Below are 22,748 nucleotides of genomic sequence, written 5' to 3' on the forward strand. Positions count from 1 at the left end.
CTTAGAATTAGCTGCTTGGGATAGTTTCCTTTACTTCATCGAATGTTTAATGACCGATTTGAACGATTATATACACATTACACCATGCCGTATAATGTAATAGAGAGTTTACTATCGATAATTTTATTAATTTTACATCTATATGATATATTTCAGTTGTATATTCTTTAATGTACAATCTATTGTCTTCTTTAAATATAATATGTATCTTTGGACCATTCGTTCTTAGGATGCGCTTCAAGGAAAACAAATTTTTTTTTTTTTATAAATATTCAAATGATTATTAAAAATATATAGAAAACATTCTTCGTCAAAATAAAATATATACAAAATATTATTATATATAAAATATAAGAATTTACAATTATTGCCACAAAATGCAAATCTAATCTATGGTAATACAATAATTGTGTATTTTATATATATATATATATATATATATATATATAAAACTTGAATTTTTGTCCGGAAAGTTCTTTTTTATCCAATTTTCAATTCTGCTAAATAAAGATTAAAAGAAGAACATGAAATCGATTTTTTTTAAAAAAATTTATATGTATTCATATATATTTGAGATAACATAGTGATTTGATTTCAAAATTGGATAAACATATATATGATTTATATAACTCAAAAAGAGGTACTTTATTTTCATATATATACCAAATTTTTTCGCATTTATAAGTGTTTCCTTGAAACGTAAACGGACGAAATGTCTTACTAAGACAACAATAAATGTGGTGCAGTTTAGCTTTTGTTTTTCGTAAGGGTCTAGACCAAACGCAATTATATTACATGTTGTAGCCTAAATACATTTTGTAATAAAATTCAATATATTGAATATCATTGAATGTTTTCTTTTTGAACAAAAAATATTTTAATGCGATAGTTATAGAAGAACAATTTATTTACTTGCTTTTAATTATATTATTTATAATAATACAAAATTTCGATATTATAAATATGCACACTTCAAGTCAATCATTTATTTTAATATAAAAGTCAAAATAATATATGCACTAATTTTATATATATAATATTAAATCTTTCATTTTTTATATAAAATGAAAACAATAATATTGCAACATTGTATATAAATTTTCTATTATATACAATGCTCTTAAAAGTATATATTCATTTTATAAATATCTTAAGTAAAAAAAAATTAAAGTAATTTTCACATATAATTGTTATAAAAAATAAAAATAAACTATTATAATATCAAAAAAAACTTTTCGTCATGCATTTTATAACAAATACAATGAATTTTTATTTTTGTATATAATAATCATATTACAAATAAGAAAGCTTAAAGTAAAGTTTGCAATCTAAATTGCTGTTTTGTGTATAACACTGAATATCATTTAACAATTTTAATTTTATTATAAAATACTTTCTTATTTGCAGGCTTCACTTCACCAAATCTGACTTTTCTTTTTTCTATTCTAGCCTCCAATTCAGCCTGGAATAAAATATGAAAATAATTATGAAAATTAATATATAATTTTTATATATATCTTTTTTATATGAGTTTTCATATACAATTTCACATACATATCGTATAATATATTTAAAATTTAAATTTATTATAATAAATTTTTCATTTATTTATTTATACCTTTTCCATTAGACTAGAAACAGATGTACCAAATCTTTCTGCTCGTTTTTTTAAAACTTCATAAGTTGTATGCTATAAATACAAAATAAATTATATATTGAAAAGCAAAAAATGTTATACTGATATTTAAATAAAAATACATACCACAGGTGTTTTTACAGATGCAGCTGATTTACTATTTTGATTATTAATACTGAATCTTGCAGATCTAGCTTCTTTTTTAGCTGCTTCTGATAATGGTAATCCAAATTTCTTAGCTCTCATTTCTAATCTCTGTACAACAAAATAAACAAAAATACAACAAAAAAATAAACTATATATTAATATTTTATAATTATTATAAATATTATATTACTTATAATATATTTTTATAATATATATTTATAATTTTCAATCTATAACTTTTATAATAATCTTATAAAATATATTAAAAATAAAATATTACCTCTTAATACCTTACCTCTTTAATACCAAGTTCTGATAATTTAATTATCTTTCTTTCTGGTGGAGCAGTCTCAATAGATTTTGTATCAATTTCAATTTTTTCTGTTTGTTCATTCTTAATTTCTTCAATTACTGGTTTTCGATTTAGAACTATCTTTTTTGCACTTACATTACTCTCAGTAGACAATTTTCTTTTTTCGTTACCTTCTTGTGAATCGGGTTTACTTGATAACTCTTCTATTTCTTCATCCTATTTAATCAAATATATTTTTTAATATTAATTTTATAATAAAAATTAAATAATATATCAAATTTATGTTTTTATTTACACCAAGGACTGCATCCTCATCTAAAATTTCTTCTGTAGTTTCATCCAAAGATAAAGCAGAATCTAATAATGAAAATATTGTTTCATCAATATATAATTGTTACAAAATACAATATAATTTAAAAATTATTCAAAAACATATACCACCATGAATTGCTAATTGAAGCCTTTCAACTAATTCATTTTTATTACCAGTAGTAGGTAGTCCTCTATGTTTTAACTCAATTTTCAAATCTGCAACCTGTTTAATAATGTTTTATTAAATTACTGTTATATATAATTCTTTTCAACAATTTTAATATTTATATACTATTTCTGTTTAATAAACAATATATATTCTTAAAATATATTAATAAAAATGTTAATTATTTAAAAATAATTATTTTAAATAATTTAAGTAAAAATTAATATAAAAAAAATCTTTTTATAATTTGTTTGTTATAAGGTTAGCTTCCCGGATATCGAATCATAGCAATGATACATTTAAATTACCTTCATTTTTGAAAGTTCTGTAAGTCCTTTTTCATAAGATGAATCAGCCATGATGTATCAATATTATTTTCTTCGAAATGACAGTATTTTTTGATCTCTGATTATCATGTCACAAGTTTTCACAAGATTTTAAGAGACCAGAAAGCAAATCAAATTGAAGTGCATACAACACAAAAAACTTTAATATCACTATCTTTCCAAATGCGACTGACCTTTATTGATCATTATACCTCAAAATAAATCATTAAGTCTCTTTTTTATAAAAAAAATAAAATTAAATATAATAAAATTGACAAGTTTATTTAAAAAATAAATATAATATTAGTTTTAAATATATATTTATTTTTTTTTAATTAAATATTTCCATAATATCTCCAAATAAGCATATACTTATATAAGGATTATTTCGATATATCGATTACTCTGATACTTTCTACAATAACATAGATTATAGATGCAAAACTTAACTTGAAACACGTTTATGAGGGATTTATGTGTGAAGTAAAATAAAAATCATATATATATCTGCCTAATTATATAATAATTGTAATAGTTTATGATGGTAGATGAATCAACGAAGAAAACATTAAGTAATATTCCATTGTTACAAACAAAAGCAGGCCCTAGAGATAAAGAATTATGGGTGCAAAGATTGAAAGAAGAGTACCAAGCTTTAATTCAAGTAAATTATATTTTAAATATTATTGCCATATGTTTATCTGAAACCAGAAAAAAATTACCATTATTTAAATAATTATACCATTACTGAAAAGAAGTAAAATTTTTAGTATTTAGCAATAATTTTAATTAATTTTTATTTATTTTTTTAGTATGTAAAAAATAATAAAGAATCTGACAATGATTGGTTTCGTCTGGAATCAAATAAGGAAGGTACAAGATGGTTTGGAAAATGTTGGTACATACACAATTTATTAAAATATGAATTTGAAATTGAATTTGATGTAAGTAATTGTTTTTTTTTTCTATATCTATTAAATTCATAAACTTAATCAAATGTTTTGATTTTCTGACAAAATGTGATTTTTTTATATATTTAGATACCTGTTACATATCCTATAACATCACCTGAAATTGCTTTACCAGAACTAGATGGTAAAACAGCAAAAATGTATAGAGGTGGAAAGATTTGTTTAACAGATCATTTTAAACCTTTATGGGCACGTAATGTACCAAAATTTGGTATTGCACATGCTATGGCACTTGGTGTAAATCTTTTTTATATATAAATAAATTTTTAAATCATTATTTTTATTATATTTTTAGAAAATTCATATGTTTTAGCTTGGACCATGGTTAGCAGTTGAAATTCCTGATCTTATAGAAAAAGGTGCTATAACTCATAAAGATAAAATTGATGAACATAAATTATAAAAAAAAGAATAATTATATAATATAAATGAAAATTATTTGTTAATAATTTTGTTAATTAATGTAAATTACTTTTTAATTTGTTTTAATAAATTGTAAGAAAATTTATATAATAAATACATTAATTTTTATATTTAATATATAATAAAAATATATTACAATAATTATTTATCTTCATCTATATTAATTTTTTTTGTTTCTTTTATAATTTCATCCAATCTATACAAATCTTTAAGAGAAATCTGTCCACTACCTCTTTCCAGAGGCTTGGGTTGTGATGGATCTGGTTTCCAACCTAATAAATAAATTACTTGAAATGTAGCAGGCACATATGAAGTACCATCTTCTTTAATTTTTCCATATAGTTCTTTATATATTGTAGCAGCAGCAAGAACAGTATCTTTATTTAAACGTAATTTTCGGTTTTTTATTGCATTATTTTCTGCCATACCTATGAAATTAAAAAAATTAATTAAATGACATTTCATCAATGACACAAATCAAAGTTGTTATATAAAAAATATTAAATGTTACCTTTTAAGTCCCACATTAATTCAAATATACTTGGATATCCAATAACAATTTCATCTACATCAATTGTTAGCATAGTAAAATTAGCTCTTGTTAACAAGTTTCCAATATCTTTAATATCTGCAAATGGAGAAATATGTGGTGAAATTCCACCATCTCTTTCTAATTCTGCTAGCTGTAAAGAACTTCTGAAAAAAAAAATAAGCTATATTTGTATATTTAATATATTTATTTATTAAATTACCTTAATTCATATAATGTTTCTCCTCCAAACATAGCACCTATAAAGACTCCATCATTTTTTAAACTTTTATTAATACTTTTAAAACAACCTGGTAAATCATTCACCCAGTGTAAACTTAATGAACTTATTACTAAATCTAAACTATTTGATTCAACTGAAAAATTTTCTTCATCCATAACTATCCGCGATACTTTAATTCCTTCAGTGGTTTCTGCTTGACGTATAAAGCTAGTTGACATATCAATTAAAATTAATTCTTCCACACGTTCAGCTAAAATATGTTTTGACACATGACCACGACCACATCCTAAATCAAGTGCTTTTTTGAAATTTTTTTTTATATCAAATATTCTATCTGCAAGTCTATAACCTACTTCATTTTTTATATAATCGTATAGTTTTACATCAGCTATTTGTGCAGCACGTTCTCTTTGTAGCAGTTTCGTATTTCTATCAAAAATATTCATTACACTATCCGTTGGTAAAGAAAAATTTATTGCGCTATAATTTATATTTCGAATACGCAAAATTAATGGAAATGCAGGCAAATACCATTTGAACAAATAGTACATTTTACTGCTAGAAGTTCGACGTTTTTGTATTTTATCTCAAATATGTATAAATTTTATAATATTTTATAAATATGCATTTCTTATTAGAATTTTGCTGTTTCCAATAATTTCAATAAATACAAGTTTGTAAATATATTATTTACTTATATACATACATATTATATTATTATACTATAGATAACCTATTTTGAATTTCAATATTCTGAATATATCATTTATTTGTAATCATAATTTTAATCAAAATTGCTATCTTACAATTTTAATTTAATAAAATTTTATAAAATATATTATAAAACTAACCAATATAATTTTAATTTTGTTATTAAAAATTTTATAAAAAAGATTATAAGATTTTATGGTATATATTATTTCTGTATTTATTAATTCAAAGTATTATTTCAAAATTTAAAAATTTAAATTAAAAAATTATAGAACTGATTTATAATATTTTTTTTTAGGATGTAAATAATATCTATTTTATTAATTTTTTATATCATTTTTTGAATTAAATATTTATTATTAAAATGAAAAATTTAATAATAATATAGTTAATATAATTTCTAAATTGCAGAAAAGAAAATTTTTTAAAATACATTATTTTTTATTTTTTTTCTTTTTTTTTTCTTTCACAATTAAATATTTATATTAGTATTAATAGTAATATAATTAATTAATAGTGGACATTACATATACATATATTCATTTAATATCATATAATATCATCCTAATAATATAATAACATCTACTATTATTTATAAAAATTAAAAATTTAAATATAAATTTTTGATATTTTTTATGTATTGTATAATTTAAAGTATGCATAACTAAATAACTAATAAAACTAAATAAAAAATAACTAAATAAAATTTCTTAAACTTAATATAAATATTTATATAGTATTTTAAGTTTCATATAATTTCACTATAATTTTTAATGCTATAATTAATATCATATATATTTTAATAACAGATACATTAATATTTAGAAATAATATACAACATTCTCCAAAACTAAGATTAAATAAAATGAAAATTGATAATAAATTTCATTTATAAAATTATATATAAATTTTATATATGTAAAATTATAAAATATTTATTATTTATATATAAAATATAAAAATTATTGTATTATTATTATATAAACACAAATATTATGACATTAAAATGATCATATTAGATAAATAAAATTTTATTTTTTTAATAAATCTATTTAAATCTTAAAAATTTTTATAAAATATATAAAAAAAATTCAAATATATTTTAATAAATTTTCAAATATTGAATTAAATTATTTTAGTTTTGGAATAATGTAATAATGTAAGTTTTGGAAAAATATATTTAATAATATTAGATTTCTGATTTAATTTATAAGAATTCATTCAAATATACTATATTTATTTAACAATAGTCTGATATACAAGAACATTCATTTTAAAAACATATAAAATTTATATATAAAAGATATAATAATTATATTATTATATAATATTATATGATAATTATATAATAATACTAATAATTATATGTACTGTATATTGTAGCATATATAATATGTTTGTATAAAATAAATTTAAGATACATGCAAAATATAATTTAAAAATAGTAAATTTTTAAATTTTTATATTAATTTAATTAATTTTTAATTTTTAATAAATATAATGAAATTTATCAATAATAAAAAATTATCAAATTCATGTGCAAATAATTAAAAAAAATTTTTAAAATGTAGAAATTTAAATGAATTGAAATATATTTTTAACTTTGATTTTTATATTTTATCATTGTTCTCTTTTTGTCATAAAAGTACATAAAAGTTACATAAAAGTTTTTTACAGTTAAATGTGATAATCTTAATAGCATAATTAAATATAAATATTAAAAATAATAAATGTCAATAATAAAAATTCATATATATTTCTTACTGTGCATGAAACCAAATGTATCACATATTCGCATATTCTGCCTTGTAATATGATAAAATTTACAAATAATAAATGTTTCTTATTCGCGATTTGCAAAGATAAAACGAAAATTCTATATAAAAATCAGTCCTAAATATTACTAAATAATTTGTACAAATATATAATCACAATAAAAACAAATATATTCTGAATATATGTGTAATACTACTTCTGAAATGTAGAAAATTATTCAAAACTTCTTTGCATGTTCAGAAAAATATTAAAAATTTTAATATTTTTAAAAAAGAAGTTACACATGAAAGATGATAATAAGATAAATCTGTTATCTAATTAATAAGTAATGAAATATATGTAGCAAAATAATATGAAAGCAATTATAAGTTTTAAATACTTAACATAACTATTATTGAGACTTTGCATTCTAATATTCTTGTTGATTAGTTAGTACTGCTATTAAATTGTTAACAGAACAAATATTTTTCTATAATATTTTGACATGCTTCTCGTTACGTTTATGTAATCAACAATTTAAATGTAAAGTGATAATATTATAATTTCTACACATTATTTATATTCATACGCATATGTATATAATAAATACATACACTGTATATTGAATTCGTTATAATAACACACATTTTGAAAAATATTTCAAATAATCAATTAATTAAAAAATTAAATTTTTACAAAGTACGATAATATCGAAAGCTCAAAACCACATATGGTAAGAGTAACAAAGCCTCTTCTTTGCTTTTGACATTATTTGATGATATTAACATTAATTACTTTGGCCTCAAATTATTGATAGAATTACATAATGTAAAATGTGCTGATGTTGAAAGAGATGTACATGTAGGAATCGAAATTTCACCCATAGTCGTAGTATTTGTTTCACTTTTATAACGAATATTAGTATATTCTCGACCTAAATGAAGAGATTTCTGTAAAAATAATAATAAATAAAATATATATTAAAATATAATGAAATTTATATATTAATTTATATATTAAATTATTAAAATTTAAGGTTTTCATAAAAATGTTAATTATAATAAATATAATTACTTGTTCTGCTTGCATTCGTTGAGATACAGTTTCAATATAGTGTAATACAGCCAAATAAACAAACTTATATTGTGCTTCTGTTTGAACCATTCCTGATCTTTGTGAACGTACTCTTTGAATTGTTCTCTGAATATCAATTTCACAATCTAATCCTACAAATATGATATATATAAAATTTTGAATATATTATCTAAAACAATCATTTTAAATAAAAAATCAATTATAAAAATATAAATATAATTACCATGACGCTTAATTTGGTCAAGAATCATGTCGATAACAATAAATGTTCCAGTTCTACCAATTCCAGCACTACAGTGTACAAGAATTGGCCCTATACTTGTTACAGTTTGACCATTTGAAGCAAGAGAAGCAGCAATTGATTCTTGTCTCGCATTAACATCATGAAGAAAATTTAATACACATCCGGGATCAGATGGAACACCATGATCAGGCCATGCCTAAGATATTCATATAATGTAATTGGTTTATTTTTTAAAATATACATAAAAAAATTATAAATAATAATAAGATACTTGAAAATGATAATGATAAATCCGTCTGGAATCTGCAAAACCTAATCTATTTCCGTGTAATAAAAATTCTCGCAATGTATAATCTGCTGTTGAAGTACGGGACAAAGCCCGCACTTTCCATTCACCTCCATATTCTGTAACTTCACCTTCTTCTGGCCAATATCGAGCACATTTATTCTAAAAAATATAGTTTTAAAATAAAATTTTAATTTAGATATACAAGATTTTCTAATAGCATACTTTTCCTCTTTCCATTTCTTTAGTAGTCATAACTATTACTCGTGTATTTTCTTGATATACCATATGCCAAAAGTCTTGAATTGTATTTGGAAGGCAACCTTGAGTTGCAATATAACATTTATTAAATGAACCTCCATCACTAGAACTATTAATTGCAGTACTTTGTCCATCACCTTCTTCATTCTATAAATAATATGTATAAATAAGTTTTAATATTTATATACAAATATTCTATTAAAATATTAAATAAATTTACCTTAATATAATTAGCATTAATATAATCAGATCCAGGAATATTTGGATCAACATCCTTTAAACGTACTCTTGTATGATCAACTATAGAACAATTATTAAAATTTATTAATAAAGAAAATTAAAATAAAGAAATAAAAAAAAGATCTTACATGGTAAAATATTTTTATATCGATTTTTTGCTCGATTTTCGGGACGTAAACCTTCTTTTCTGGAAAACAAATGACGACATTCTAATTGTTGTAATGATTCAAATTCTTCCCAGAATCCAGCTTTTCCTTTACCACGTCCTGCACCACATTCATTGCTACTTGTAGCTCCATTCCATAACCATCCATTTGAACAACCATTTTCTTTATGTAATTGTCTTACTCTACTTTCAATACCACTAGCATTTATTCGAGTAGCATTAAAAGGTTGTCTAAAAAATAACAAATATGTTATGAAATATAAATATAATGAATATCAAATGTATTTTATAAATTAATAAGTTTTTTTATATTCTTTACCGTAAATGAACAACACTTCCACTTGTTTCAACCATTGGATTACGTTTATAATGTTCTATTAGATCACTTAAACTATCAAATTTATCACCCCCTCCAACATCATATTTATTATCCTGTAATATTCATTGTTTCCAATAATAAAATGTAAAAAAATTTTAATTTTTTAAAAAATATAATAATATTAAACATATGTAGTATAAAAGACAAAATATAATTAACCTGAGATCGTATTATAACATGTGTAACACGATCATCTGTGCGAACAGATAATACAAAGTCACCAGGTTTACTCTGGGATTCACGAACCAGAAAAGATCCATTTTTACCTCGCTCCAACATTAAACGTTCTGCTTCTTTAGCTGATAAATGGCCATGGAACCACCTTTACCCATATTTTACTATTAACACATACCATGCTATATGCGTGCATTTGAAATAATAATAACAAAAAAGTATTCCAATACATAACAAACTTTGTTGTAATGTTTATTATGCAAAATATTATACATATACTTTGTTTTAATCGAACAAATACCTTTCAGTTGTTGGATCAGCACAATTTAATGGATATTTTAGTTCAATAATTTCTCCATTCTTTTCACGTAATTGTCCTCCATTTTCCATATAAAATTGTACAAGTTCTGATAATGTTGCAAATTTTTCACCACCATAAAGATCATAAAAGTCTCCTGTATTTTGTATTTTAATATGAGTCACTTCACCATTGCGTCTAAGAATAAAAAAACATCAAATATTTTATGATTATAATAATTTTTTATATATCACGCATTATATAATTATATATCATTATATATATATCACAATTATATAAACAAATACAATATGTTATGTATATACCTAACAGATAATGTAAAGTCACCAGGATTAGATGAACTTGGACGTGCCAAAAATGAACTATCATAACCCCGTTCCATTAATAGACGTTCTGCTTCTAAACCCGATATATTCGGATGGAACCATCTGTAATAAAAATATATAAATTTCTAAAAAACTTTTTAAAAAATTTCAATAAAAAAACAAACTAGATATTTCAAAAACTTTACCTTAAAACATTAATATGTTTAATTTCATTTTAAAAAAATTTAATTTTTTAATAAAAATTTAATTCAAATTACTTATAAAAATTATCACAAATATAATTTTTTAAAATTTATAAGTGTATATAACATACAATACATTAAAATATTATTATAATAAAGTAAAAATTTTTTTTACTTTAATTAAATATGACTTTATTATATTTAGGATCAATATAATCTTCATTTAATAATAATATTAACATGAATGAAATGTTATATTATTAAATTTGTTATATATAACTATTTAAAAACTTTCATTTTGTATTATCAAAATATGCAATACAAAGTAATTGTATAAAGTAGAAATATATATAATCAATACATATATAAAGTGAAATTATTTTACATCCATTTTTGGATATGAAGAATTCCACTTCTTGAATTGATTTAAATACGCATACTTTACCTCTGAGTCTATTTGACTAATCCACGGTTAACACCAATAAATAAGTAGGCTTGTTCACAGATTGTCCGTGAATTGTGTTAATTATATATTTTTTTTATATAAAAACGTGCCTCACCTGCGAGATGCCATGTTGTGATTCCAACTATGACCAGCTAGTTATTAATAATTCATAATGTTTCATCGATGTTTGCACTTATAATATGCAATTATAATTATATTCAATTTAATGCTAACTATACATCACCACAATCTTTGACATATTCACATCACACAAAAACAAAAAAATGGAAAACCCTAAAAGATTTTGTCATCGATCTGTAATGCTTAGAATGGACACTTGTAAACTAAATGGAATGACAAAATTTAATATCGATTTCAAAAAATTAATTATATTGTAAATGAATAACTTCATTCTTACTTATAATAAATATTATTAAATCGTTTATCAAAATTATATTACAATTGCAAATTAAGAAATTAAATCAATTTACAATTTCCCAGAATAACATATGTTATTAAATTAGTTTATAAAAAATTAATATATATAAAACCAATAATAATATCTTTAATTTAAATATTAATAAATAAAATATATAAATGTTTTCTCATACATTTATAAAAAAAATTTTATATTAACTTTAATGATTTATGAATATAAGAACTATATATATATTTATAATGTATAATACTTTTTTTTAGTTTATATTAATTTTAACTTTTTACTATTTATTTCAATGTTTTCATTGCAAAATTAATATTAATAAAATAAATTTTATTTTATAACTAATTAAAAGAATGCATATTTTTCACATATTATCTATTTTGATTAGAAATATAATATGGTAAAATTATGATGGATTTAAAAAAAGATGTGTAGAATAATTTAAAATAAGACAAAAACAAATTTATACTCAAATAAGAATTATATTAAAACAAATAATTATTTGTGTTTTATATATTTTGTTTAATATTAGAAATAATAATATAATTTTATTAGAAGACATCTTGTTATTGTGAACACTATAAAATAGGTTTATTGTTATAATAAATCATTTCACTTACACGTTGATTTTCTTACTTATGATAGATTGCGCTGTAATCAGTACTTAAATGATTAACACAGTTAATTGTCGATAACGCCGGCTATGAAAAACCGTACATTTTGTATATTTCATGAAGTATACATTTAGTAAAAATTATCAATAATTTAATTGGTAAAAGTAATTAAAAATTTTTTATTTGAAGATGGGCCAACATGTTTCAAGAAATGATTTTGAGTGGGTTTATACAGAAGAACCACATGCTTCACGACGTAAAATAATTTTAGGTATGAATATAAAATATGATAAATATTTTAAATTTAATTTGAAAATAAAAATATTCGATTAATTAATTATAATGAATAAAATTAATAAAAATTAAGATTTAGAAATTCAGATATAATTACAAATTTATATACATTTATTTAAAATTTATTTTAATAATTTTACAATATTAAAAAATTATACTTCTTTTTCAGAAAAATATCCACAAATAAAAAAATTATTTGGATATGATCCATACTTTAAATGGGTAGTAACAGGAATGGTTTTAATTCAATTCATCTCTATGTTCTTTGTAAAAGATTTAAGTTATCCAATGCTGTTTTTTTTAGCATATTGTTTTGGAGGTGTAATTAATCATTCTCTTATGTTAGGTATGTAAAAGATATTTTTTAATTATCTATATTAATTTATATGAAATATTAAATATTTGTTATAATATAATACAATAATTATTATAAAAGATAACCTAGATTATCTTTAATTTTCATCAATGATAATAGTATTTCATGATTATAATTTTATTTCAAGAGTAATGATTCATTAAATCTTATCTAATAGATTATATTGTTATAATATATAGATTAATGAGTTTTCTTATTTCCATAAATATATAATATATTTATATATTGTATTTTTTAATATTTTACTTGTGATAATTATATTTATTATATTAAATTTGATTAAATATATTATTTATTTTTCTATCATTTTGTTTTTAGCAATACATGAAATAGCACATAATCTTGCTTTTGGACATGGTAGACCTAAAGCTAATAGATTATTTGGATATTTTGCTAATTTACCTATAGGTATACCAGTATCTGTTAGCTTTAAAAAATATCATCTTATACATCATCGTGTAAGTACAAATAAAATATATAATTAAAAATAAATTAAATAAAATAATATTTTAAATAAATATAGATATATTTGATATATTTTATTCTATTATTATATATTTATTATATTTATATTTATTTTAAAAAATAAATTACAGTATCAAGGTGATGAAAAATTAGATACAGATTTACCAACATTATTAGAAGCAAAATTATTTTGCACTACATTTGGAAAGTTTTGTTGGTTATGTCTACAACCATTTTTTTATGCATTTAGACCTCTTATTGTTTATCCAATGGCACCTACATTAATGGAATATATAAATTTTATAATACAATTTACTTTTGATGGATTGATATGGTATTTTTTAGGTAAAATATTGATAATATTATCATGTTATATTAATATTATATTATATGAATATGTTTTATTATAGGTGGAAAAGTTTTAGTTTATTTACTTTCTGGATCAGCAATGGCAATGGGTTTGCATCCTGTAGCTGGACATTTTATATCAGAACATTATATGTATAGAAAAGGTTTTGAAACATATAGTTATTATGGTCCATTAAATTGGATCACATTTAATGTTGGATATCATAATGAACATCATGATTTTCCTGCTGTTCCTGGTTCAAGATTACCAGAAGTAATTCAAAAAGATTAATATTTATAGAATTATTTATATCTTTTTAAAAATATTTTATCTTTTATAGGTAAAACGAATAGCTTCTGAATTTTATGATAATTTACCACAACACAATTCTTGGGTTTCTGTTTTATATGATTTTGTTATGGATCCTGATATAGGTCCATATGCAAGAATAAAGCGAAAACATAAGGGACTTGCTTCATAAAATTGAAATTTTTAATTTTTTAATAAATACTTTTGAGATTAGCATCTGAAACTTAATATTGTATGTACATTTAAAGGAAAAGATATTATTGTTAATTTATTATGTTATATATATTTCATATTAAAAAAAATGCATACATTCTATGCAATAGTAAGATATTTTGGAAAGATTATTAATAATCAGATATTATAAATTATTAACATTTTTTAGTTTTGGTATACTTGATGAGAATATTTATAAAATTATATAATTAAATAAGTGAAAGATGCTAAATGAATTATTTTTTATTTCATAGTGTTTGTAAATAATTGTAATAAAATGTAATAAAAAATACTGAGTTTCTATATATGTATAATGATAAGTGCTATAAATATAAATGAAATTTCATAATTTTGTAATCTAGTCATAATAAAATAAATTCCTATAAACAATAATGCTTTATTTGTATAAAAATGTAAAAGATTATAATTATATATCATAATTAATAGATTAAGAATTATTATATTAAAATTTTATATGATATTATTATTTATTAATTATTAAATATTAATTAAATATTAATGGTAATTATCTTAATTGATTTTAGAATTCTTTAAAACTATTCAATAATATTTTGAAATTGAATTCAATTTTCAATTTACCAACTTTATCTATCTTAAAATTCCTATTCAATATTAATGACAGTTCACATCTATTTTTTTATAAAGTATAAAATATATTTTTGTTTATATAAATAAATTTTTTAATGTATTGATTATATATATGATTAGATAAAAATTTATATAGTCTTAAAAATTTAATATTTTAAGTTTTATATTAATAACAAAAATTATATCAATTTTATCATGTAATTAATATTTATTAAAAATATATTAATTAAGATCATTCATATATATTAATAATTTTTTCGAAATACCATAAACTGATGAGAAATAATAAAATTACATTTTGTAAGAATTTTATTACAATAGAATTATAAAACGTAAATTTGTTTAAAAAATTAAATAATTTGTTAAAACAAAGATGCCTGCCTGTATCTGTTTTATCTAGAAATGGTATGAATAGTAAAAGTAAAATACTATTTCTAATTAAAAAAAAATTTACATTTTGTATGTCTTAATAAATATTGATATTTTAAATGTCAATAACAAAAGAGAAGTAATAAAAAGGAGATAATTTTCAATTTATCGAAATATGATTTCATGTAATAAAGATACTCTCGATTGCATGTGTACGCTTTATGTAAAGTGTCTGCAATGGTGCATCGGTTTGATAATGGTAAAAATAATGTTTACATGAATGATATAATTAGACACACATGTATATCTATAATACAGTGAATAGAATGGGAAAACAAAACGGATCTTGTTGGTGGTTTGTGAAAGCCGTAAAATGGATACCAGTTATTTTCATTTTGACAATTGTCTTATGGTCCTATTATGCTTATGTAGTGCAGTTATGTTTTTGTAAGTATTTACATTCATTCGATTTTTAATAATAAAGATTTTATAATAAAAATGAAATTTAAATCATATTTATATGTTTATATATATATATATATATATATATATTTATACAATAAATTTGTATTTTAATAAGTTTTTATTTTAATTATATCTACTAGTAATTTGCTTTTTTTTATTTTAGATACTGTAGATAATTATGTTCAAAAAGGTTTGTATAATTATTAGTAGAAAATTCTCTTAACAAAAATAATAGTTTTATTAATAATTTACTAATTTTGTTAACAGCTTTTTATTTATTTTTTTATCATATCCTGTTTCTATTATTTTTATGGTCTTATTGGCAGACTGTATTTACAGATTTAATAGAAGTACCATACAAGGTAAAATTTAATTTATAATTAGTACAGTATAAGTATAATATATAAAATATTTATAAAATGATTTTTTGTATAGTTTAAAATTCCAGATGTAGAAATGGAAAAATTTCAACAAGCTGAAACGGAAGAAGCACAAAGACAAATCTTAGAAAGATTTGCACAAGGTCTTCCAGTCACAAATCGCACTATAAAAGGAGGTATAAATATTGTTTCTTATTATTTATGATCAGAGAAATATATGTATATAATATATTATATTGTATATATTTTTTTTAGTAATTCGTTTTTGTGAGAAATGTCAATTAATTAAACCAGATCGAGCACACCATTGTAGTGTATGTAGTACATGTGTTTTAAAAATGGATCATCATTGTCCATGGGTGAATAATTGTATAGGATTTCACAATTATAAATTCTTCATGTTGTTTTTGGCATATGCTCTTCTTTATTGTATATTTATTACTGCTACATCTTTACAATATCTTATACGTTTTTGGAAAGTAAGTATAATCTTTTTAAATATTTTAAAAATTATCTATTACATGTAATAAATATAATAAAAATGTTTTTTTTATATTTTAAATATTATAAATTTTTAATAATGAAATTTTTATAAATCTTAATATATATTAAAATTAAATAATATTATTTGTTATTTTTCTTACAATAATATAATTATTTACTTTACAGGGGGAATTAGATGGAATGGGTAGATTTCATCTACTTTTCTTATTCTTTGTTGCATTGATGTTTGCAGTTAGTTTAAATTCTCTTTTTTTTTATCATTGCTATCTTGTTTTACATAATAGGTCTACATTAGGTAATTAAAAACATGTTACATACAAATTATTCCATATTTTATAAAACAATGTATACTATATTTTATATGAATCATTTGTAGAAGCATTTACACCACCTATGTTCCGTACAGGAAAGGATAAAGATGGTTTTAGTCTTGGAAAGTATAATAATTTCCAAGAAGTATTTGGTGATAATCCTAAATTATGGTTCCTTCCTATTTTTACTAGGTAAGTTTAATAGTATTTAATAATTCATATTTTTATAGTATTTTTATTTTGATGGTATAATAATAATAATAAAACTGCGAACCATTTGCACAATATATAATTCTAATTATTAGTAAATTATTGAAATTATGTAATAATTATAATTTTATACTATGAAGAGAGCACATGTATACTAATCTGTAAATAATGTACTTATTTGTAAGTATATATGTGTATATGTATATATGTATATACATTATGGTATTATAAATTGATGAATATTAATATCATATTTATTTAAAAAAAAAATTAAAGAATTTAATTTTTTCTATAATTGAATGTAATTATAAAAAATATTTAAAACTATTATCAATAAAAAATTTCCATCTACAGCTTTATCTATTATATTTTAAGTTCTTTATTAAATAAACATAGTAATATAGTTTTACAAAAAACTAAATTATATCTCGGATAAAAGTGAAGAAAATGGTAAAAAACATAAAATATATATTTAACAAATTATATAAACTGCCTTAAAAATCAAAATTATATAAAAATTAATTTTTCATTGCATTTAGCATATATCTAATATTAAAAAAATATCAACACATTCTAATATTTATTAATAATACATATTAAGTTTTATTACTATTTATTCTCTTAACATAAATATTTCAATTTTATTAATTCATATTTTTCATAAATAAGTACAATTGTAAATAATAATAGCATTACGGTTAAAACGCGATGGATCCGTTGAATGTGTTTTAGTCTTGGAAATGGTGTCACCTATCCAGTACGTGCGCAACATCAAGGCACATCGAATACTTATGACTCCATGGGCAGTACCCGAAACAGGTCAGCATTATAGACATTTATAGTGCCAATGTAATAGTTATATATAAATTTTACTATGGAACTCCTTAATGTTGATTAAAAGGCAGTTGATATTAAAATAAATAACATATTGTTACATTTAAAAGATGTCTAAATATTTTTTAAAACAAAGAAATTAAAACATTTTCTTCATGTCTTTTAATAGATTCATGCATTTATTTTTTTTTTTAGAAAACCATTTTCTTTCATTTATTTGATTTATTTATTTGATATAGAGTTCCAGAGTAACAAAGTTACACACATATACACACGCGCGTGCGTGTGTGTGTATATACATATATATTTGCTTTATGAATGCATGCAACTATTTATTTTATTTGTGCTTTTATTCTATTATAAAAGCCAATGTTATATTTACAAATGTGATTGAATTATTAACATTGAAAGTAATATAATATTAATGAAATTACAATTTTAATATTATAGCTATATGTTTTTAATACTTTTCATTAACTGTAATTTATGAGATGTGTGTTTTGTGATTTGTTGAAACGTGTTTTGCAAAAATTATGAATTTTGATTAATATACTATTAACTTTTTATGACACATCAAAAAATATAATTTTTATCATTATATTTATAAATATTGTTTTATTTTTTTGTAATAAAATGATAACAATTGTATTAAAATTTATAATATTTATATGCCTACAGTGAGATCAAATTTGCATCTTGAATTTAATCTGAAGATAATTGAGATGGACTTTAAAATAGGTATTATTTTTATTTTGAATGCATATTATTTGTAGATGCATTATATTGTATGCTAATAAAAATTATTGTTATTTAATTTTCTTGTTATTATAAAAAATATTGTGCATCTGGTTCTTGCAGATTGATATTTATTTGATTATTAGAAGTAGCGTAACTATATTTCATATTACTTTTATTTTATATTTTTTTATATTACAAATAATAAATTAAAAGCAAACATAAAAGAAAAAGAATGAAAAATATGTTGAAAATTAAAATTTACATAAAATTTTAAAATACTTCATTTCATAATCAATACATCTTATAATTTTTATATTTGTCAAAAATTAATAGATACGCTACTTCTAAAAATAATATAGGATTACATGAAGTAGAAGGTAGAGTGTGGGTTACAGTTTTGGCGATGGGATAAACTTTCCTGAACGGCTGTGCAATGAAGATACACATACTTTGTTGGGACATACTACCCAACAATGGGGTGATGAGACTGAACTTGACTCTCCACCTCCTTATGGGTCACAATCAGGTATTGTGTAGCCTGTGAATCCCTATTTTGAGGCAGTGCATTAGTTTATATGCATTGTTCAAATATAAAATATTTTTAGTACAAAACTCATATTAGTCAGAAGTATTCTGCAATCATCTAAATAATTTTTTATATTGGATCACATTTTTAATTTTTTTTTTATAAATAACTTTTTTTTATAAATAAGAAATAAGTTAATATTATTGTCTTATGAAAAAAAAGATACAGCATTCAGGATATAAAGTGTATTTATTGTAAACTCTTTATTTTTATCAAAATATTATTATAAAGAAATAAATCATTTTAAAAAAATTATAAAGAATCTTAAAATTTAAAGTTTAATTCTTTTTTTCATTAGTATTAAATTAACATAAAAATATCATTAATAAAGAGTTTACTAAGAGTTACTTTTGTATTATATAAATATATAAAATAAATATACAAAAAATGTATGGTAAATATTATAAATTTTTATAATGACTAGTACAAATATATAATTTGTACAATAAATAAAATAAGAAATTATGACTAAAAAGATAATAAAAATTATATAAATTGTTATATGATTATATTAATTTCATTATTTAAGCATTTATTAATATATAAGATATAAGATATGTATAAAATATTATTAATGAAAAATGTACGTATATAAATTTCACTGTCTATTATTAATCAAAAATGTTGTAAGAAAAAAAAACAAAATAAATTGATAAAATTGAAATGAAATTTCAATATATTAATATATAAAAATATTTTTATATTTAACTTCAACTCATATAATATTTTTTAATTTTTATTTCATTTTAACATTGATTAATATATATGAATGCATAATTATTTTATGTATCCCATTACATATAATTAATTTATAAAAATTTATTATATATATAATTAATAAATTATTAATTATATATTAAATTTTTATATATAAATTTTTAAAAGTTTTATTTTTATATTATTGTAATATGTTATTGTATTATTATATTATGTATATGTTACATATATGTATTTTTATAAACTATACTAATTTTGCTTGCTTATTGTAGTTTATTAAATAATACATTAATACATAATTTTTTTTAAATGCATGTTATTAATACATTATATAATTAATATATATTTTAAAATGAAATTACAATTTTTTGCTCAGATTTAAACATAATAATCTAATTTAATAAAAATTTAATTTTATTAATTATATGCATATTCATTATTGATTTATATTTTTAATTGATTTATTATATATATGGTATTGATACGTATGTATTATTTAATATAGTGAATGTTAAGTTCTTGACTACAGGTCTACCATTGATTTACTTTAATAGAAGAAACTACTGGTTTTGGCACTTAATTGGGTAATATTAAATTGTTTAATCGAAAATGTATTCAAATTTAATTCTTCATATTGGTAAATATTTATTTGATAAAACAAAATATAAATATTTAAAAGTTTACTATATAAAATAAAAAATATATCATTTTTATTAAATACTAATTTTTAAAAAAGTTTTATATTTTAATATTTACATTTTTATTATTTTATTTACAATCGAATTTATAACATAAATAATAGTTAATATTATTTTTTTAATAAATTATATTATAAAATATATTAAAAAATGTAAATTATTTATTTACTTGATTTAAATTTAATGTATAGCAAAATTGAATTTTGTATTATTGCATGTTTAAGATCTTTTTTTTAAAAATTATAAATATTATAAATATTAATGCTTATTTTAATGAAAATGCAATTTGAAATTGAATATTAAAGATTTTTTGATGGTATTATGTATTACAGCTTTTGATATTGATATTGTATAATCTAATAATTGCTGATATAATTTAATTGTAAAATAATTTTTTTAAATTAATCTATATATATGATTATTGTATAGTAAATATTTTTTAAATATTTTTCAGCACTACTGTGATAGGCCATGCAATGGATGCCAATCAACCATTGGTGAATACAACTGAAATTGTTTGAAATAACATTTTAAAATTTATTTATTTTTATTATAACAAATATTTTTTGAGAATAATAGAATTTGATTTCAAAATTTTTATATAAATCCTTTGCACTTGCTATTTTTTTTTTTCTTTCAATTAAAACTCAGTTTTGAAAAAAAATATATTTTATTGATATTTTACTTGCAAATTAAATACTTTTTAATAATTTTTTCTAATTGTAAATATATTTATATTAGTTATTTAGCTCATTTTCTAATTCTTTTATTACAATAATTTACATATATACAAATGTAAAGGATTAATATCTAGGTTATATTTAATATCGTACATTATTTCATAGTTCTTATATATAAAACTGTGAAAGAATTTTCATAATTCTATATATATTATACATATTATAGAAATTAATAACAGGAACTAGAATATAATATAATCTAAAAAAAATTTTCAAAATTTTAGATATATATATGCTATATTATCATTATTATTGATATATACAGTTATTATTGAGTATATATATAATTATAATTATAATTTATAATATCAAGTTTTATAGCTATTAAGTTAATAATTCTATTAAGATATAAAGAATAGAGAAATGATTTGATGAGATTTAAATATTTATAATTAAAATATTGTTATTAATTATAAATAATGATTTTATAAAGAAATTATGAATTAAAGGTACTACAATAAAATTATTGTTGTTGTTAAATAAGAATATTTAAGAATATTTTAATATTTTAATGTAATTGCCAAAAAATAAAATATTAAAATAATTTTACTTATATTTGATATGTATAGAACATCAAATAAAATATCAATCAAATATAGATAAAATTTTAATATTTTAATATTTTATTTTCTATAGTATATATTATATGTTATATGATTTACATTTATATATGTAAAGATATTACATATAATATAATATTATATATATAAAAAATATTATCAAAAACTGATACAATAATAATTTTTTTTATATTATACTTCATTTTTTTTATTAAACTATAATATATTATTTAAAAATAACTGTGACAATACTGATTAAATTGATTTAAATATTTTTGTTTAAATTTATTAAATAATAATTAAATATTAAATAAT

The 22,748-nt window shown here is 19.8% G+C and overlaps 6 protein-coding genes and 1 long non-coding RNA gene across 22 annotated transcripts; 4 read left to right on the forward strand and 3 right to left on the reverse strand.

Moving 5' to 3' along the window:
• Positions 1 to 889: 889 nt before the first annotated feature.
• Positions 890 to 3,380, reverse strand: LOC100867983 (SAP domain-containing ribonucleoprotein). Of its 2 annotated transcripts, none has more exons than XM_031919392.2 (7): positions 2,883 to 3,380; positions 2,535 to 2,631; positions 2,392 to 2,453; positions 2,079 to 2,312; positions 1,763 to 1,891; positions 1,619 to 1,690; positions 890 to 1,462 (listed from the first exon to the last, which is right to left on the reverse strand). In XM_031919392.2, exons 1-7 carry the CDS (start codon positions 2,931 to 2,933, stop codon positions 1,361 to 1,363), a joined length of 747 nt encoding a protein of 248 aa, XP_031775252.1. In that variant the 5' UTR covers positions 2,934 to 3,380; the 3' UTR covers positions 890 to 1,360. The 2 variants fall into 2 exon arrangements, with proteins under 2 accessions (XP_031775252.1, XP_086767547.1); XM_086911421.1 differs by having other exon boundaries at positions 2,538 to 2,631; positions 2,883 to 3,033.
• Ufc1 (Ubiquitin-fold modifier conjugating enzyme 1) lies at positions 2,888 to 4,435 on the forward strand. The gene is made up of 4 exons (XM_003697849.3): positions 2,888 to 3,564; positions 3,713 to 3,844; positions 3,941 to 4,108; positions 4,185 to 4,435. Exons 1-4 carry the CDS (start codon positions 3,439 to 3,441, stop codon positions 4,272 to 4,274), a joined length of 516 nt encoding a protein of 171 aa, XP_003697897.1. The 5' UTR covers positions 2,888 to 3,438; the 3' UTR covers positions 4,275 to 4,435.
• LOC100868103 (arginine-hydroxylase NDUFAF5, mitochondrial) lies at positions 4,340 to 7,379 on the reverse strand. Its single transcript, XM_003697847.4, has 3 exons — positions 5,047 to 7,379; positions 4,806 to 4,990; positions 4,340 to 4,722 (listed from the first exon to the last, which is right to left on the reverse strand). Exons 1-3 carry the CDS (start codon positions 5,616 to 5,618, stop codon positions 4,436 to 4,438), a joined length of 1,044 nt encoding a protein of 347 aa, XP_003697895.1. The 5' UTR covers positions 5,619 to 7,379; the 3' UTR covers positions 4,340 to 4,435.
• Positions 5,410 to 9,163, forward strand: LOC147657097 (uncharacterized). The gene is made up of 2 exons (XR_015293091.1): positions 5,410 to 5,527; positions 8,957 to 9,163. It is a non-coding gene; the product is annotated as an uncharacterized LOC147657097 (long non-coding RNA).
• LOC100868431 (tyrosine-protein phosphatase non-receptor type 11) lies at positions 7,373 to 12,545 on the reverse strand. Of its 3 annotated transcripts, none has more exons than XM_003697850.4 (12): positions 11,766 to 12,545; positions 11,003 to 11,125; positions 10,680 to 10,874; positions 10,364 to 10,526; positions 10,145 to 10,257; positions 9,788 to 10,056; positions 9,640 to 9,719; positions 9,384 to 9,566; positions 9,144 to 9,320; positions 8,852 to 9,068; positions 8,608 to 8,759; positions 7,373 to 8,483 (listed from the first exon to the last, which is right to left on the reverse strand). In XM_003697850.4, exons 1-12 carry the CDS (start codon positions 11,777 to 11,779, stop codon positions 8,325 to 8,327), a joined length of 1,845 nt encoding a protein of 614 aa, XP_003697898.1. In that variant the 5' UTR covers positions 11,780 to 12,545; the 3' UTR covers positions 7,373 to 8,324. The 3 variants fall into 3 exon arrangements, with proteins under 3 accessions (XP_003697898.1, XP_012347915.1, XP_086767544.1); XM_012492461.3 differs by having other exon boundaries at positions 11,651 to 11,811; XM_086911418.1 differs by lacking the exon at positions 11,766 to 12,545 and adding an exon at positions 11,209 to 11,668.
• Positions 12,546 to 12,674: 129 nt separating this feature from the next.
• ifc (delta4-sphingolipid-FADS-like protein ifc) lies at positions 12,675 to 15,102 on the forward strand. Its single transcript, XM_086911419.1, has 7 exons — positions 12,675 to 12,805; positions 12,896 to 12,977; positions 13,170 to 13,346; positions 13,695 to 13,834; positions 13,973 to 14,186; positions 14,252 to 14,463; positions 14,531 to 15,102. The coding sequence occupies exons 2-7, from the start codon at positions 12,896 to 12,898 to the stop codon at positions 14,669 to 14,671; spliced, it is 966 nt and encodes a 321-aa protein (XP_086767545.1). The 5' UTR covers positions 12,675 to 12,805; the 3' UTR covers positions 14,672 to 15,102.
• Positions 15,103 to 15,762: 660 nt separating this feature from the next.
• Positions 15,763 to 22,336, forward strand: LOC100868665 (palmitoyltransferase ZDHHC2). Of its 13 annotated transcripts, none has more exons than XR_015293092.1 (10): positions 15,763 to 16,137; positions 16,319 to 16,345; positions 16,423 to 16,517; positions 16,591 to 16,711; positions 16,791 to 17,014; positions 17,205 to 17,334; positions 17,416 to 17,542; positions 18,293 to 18,379; positions 19,514 to 19,658; positions 21,588 to 22,336. XR_015293092.1 is itself a non-coding variant. In XM_031919384.2 (10 exons), exons 1-10 carry the CDS (start codon positions 15,990 to 15,992, stop codon positions 21,596 to 21,598), a joined length of 1,101 nt encoding a protein of 366 aa, XP_031775244.2. In that variant the 5' UTR covers positions 15,763 to 15,989; the 3' UTR covers positions 21,599 to 22,336. The 13 variants fall into 13 exon arrangements, 11 of the variants coding, with proteins under 11 accessions (XP_031775244.2, XP_012347936.1, XP_031775246.1 ...); XM_031919384.2 differs by having other exon boundaries at positions 19,528 to 19,658; XM_012492482.3 differs by lacking the exon at positions 19,514 to 19,658 and adding an exon at positions 19,073 to 19,132 and having other exon boundaries at positions 21,588 to 21,739.
• The last annotated feature ends 412 nt before the right edge of the window (positions 22,337 to 22,748 follow it).

Source organism: Apis florea, unplaced genomic scaffold, assembly GCF_048593485.1.
Source record: "Apis florea isolate Af1SG1 unplaced genomic scaffold, ASM4859348v1 contig_32_pilon, whole genome shotgun sequence".
NCBI classification, from domain to species: domain Eukaryota; kingdom Metazoa; phylum Arthropoda; class Insecta; order Hymenoptera; family Apidae; genus Apis; species Apis florea.

What these genes read in the sequence shown, in the direction of transcription:
- Ufc1 (XM_003697849.3), top strand. Translation starts at nt 3,439, where the DNA reads ATGATGGTAGATGAATCAACGAAGAAAACATTAAGTAATATTCCATTG. An exon ending in AATTTGAAATTGAATTTGAT is followed by an intron (nt 3,845 to 3,940) that starts GTAAGTAATTGT and finishes TTATATATTTAG; the next exon opens with ATACCTGTTACATATCCTAT. An exon ending in CACATGCTATGGCACTTGGT is followed by an intron (nt 4,109 to 4,184) that starts GTAAATCTTTTT and finishes CATATGTTTTAG; the next exon opens with CTTGGACCATGGTTAGCAGT.
- ifc (XM_086911419.1), top strand. Translation starts at nt 12,896, where the DNA reads ATGGGCCAACATGTTTCAAGAAATGATTTTGAGTGGGTTTATACAGAA. An exon ending in ACGACGTAAAATAATTTTAG is followed by an intron (nt 12,978 to 13,169) that starts GTATGAATATAA and finishes CTTCTTTTTCAG; the next exon opens with AAAAATATCCACAAATAAAA. An exon ending in CTGGTTCAAGATTACCAGAA is followed by an intron (nt 14,464 to 14,530) that starts GTAATTCAAAAA and finishes TATCTTTTATAG; the next exon opens with GTAAAACGAATAGCTTCTGA.
- LOC100868665 (XM_031919384.2), top strand. Translation starts at nt 15,990, where the DNA reads ATGTATATCTATAATACAGTGAATAGAATGGGAAAACAAAACGGATCT. An exon ending in ATCTTATACGTTTTTGGAAA is followed by an intron (nt 17,015 to 17,204) that starts GTAAGTATAATC and finishes TTTACTTTACAG; the next exon opens with GGGGAATTAGATGGAATGGG. An exon ending in ACATAATAGGTCTACATTAG is followed by an intron (nt 17,335 to 17,415) that starts GTAATTAAAAAC and finishes AATCATTTGTAG; the next exon opens with AAGCATTTACACCACCTATG.
- LOC100868103 (XM_003697847.4), bottom strand. Translation starts at nt 5,618, where the DNA reads ATGTACTATTTGTTCAAATGGTATTTGCCTGCATTTCCATTAATTTTG. An exon ending in GAAACATTATATGAATTAAG is followed by an intron (nt 4,991 to 5,046) that starts GTAATTTAATAA and finishes TTTTTTTTTCAG; the next exon opens with AAGTTCTTTACAGCTAGCAG. An exon ending in ATTAATGTGGGACTTAAAAG is followed by an intron (nt 4,723 to 4,805) that starts GTAACATTTAAT and finishes TTAATTTCATAG; the next exon opens with GTATGGCAGAAAATAATGCA.
- LOC100867983 (XM_031919392.2), bottom strand. Translation starts at nt 2,933, where the DNA reads ATGGCTGATTCATCTTATGAAAAAGGACTTACAGAACTTTCAAAAATG. An exon ending in CATCTGTAAAAACACCTGTG is followed by an intron (nt 1,691 to 1,762) that starts GTATGTATTTTT and finishes TTGTATTTATAG; the next exon opens with CATACAACTTATGAAGTTTT. An exon ending in TTTCTAGTCTAATGGAAAAG is followed by an intron (nt 1,463 to 1,618) that starts GTATAAATAAAT and finishes ATTTTATTCCAG; the next exon opens with GCTGAATTGGAGGCTAGAAT.
- LOC100868431 (XM_003697850.4), bottom strand. An exon ending in ATGTTATAATACGATCTCAG is followed by an intron (nt 10,258 to 10,363) that starts GTTAATTATATT and finishes TGAATATTACAG; the next exon opens with GATAATAAATATGATGTTGG. An exon ending in ATATAAAAATATTTTACCAT is followed by an intron (nt 9,720 to 9,787) that starts GTAAGATCTTTT and finishes ATTGTTCTATAG; the next exon opens with TTGATCATACAAGAGTACGT.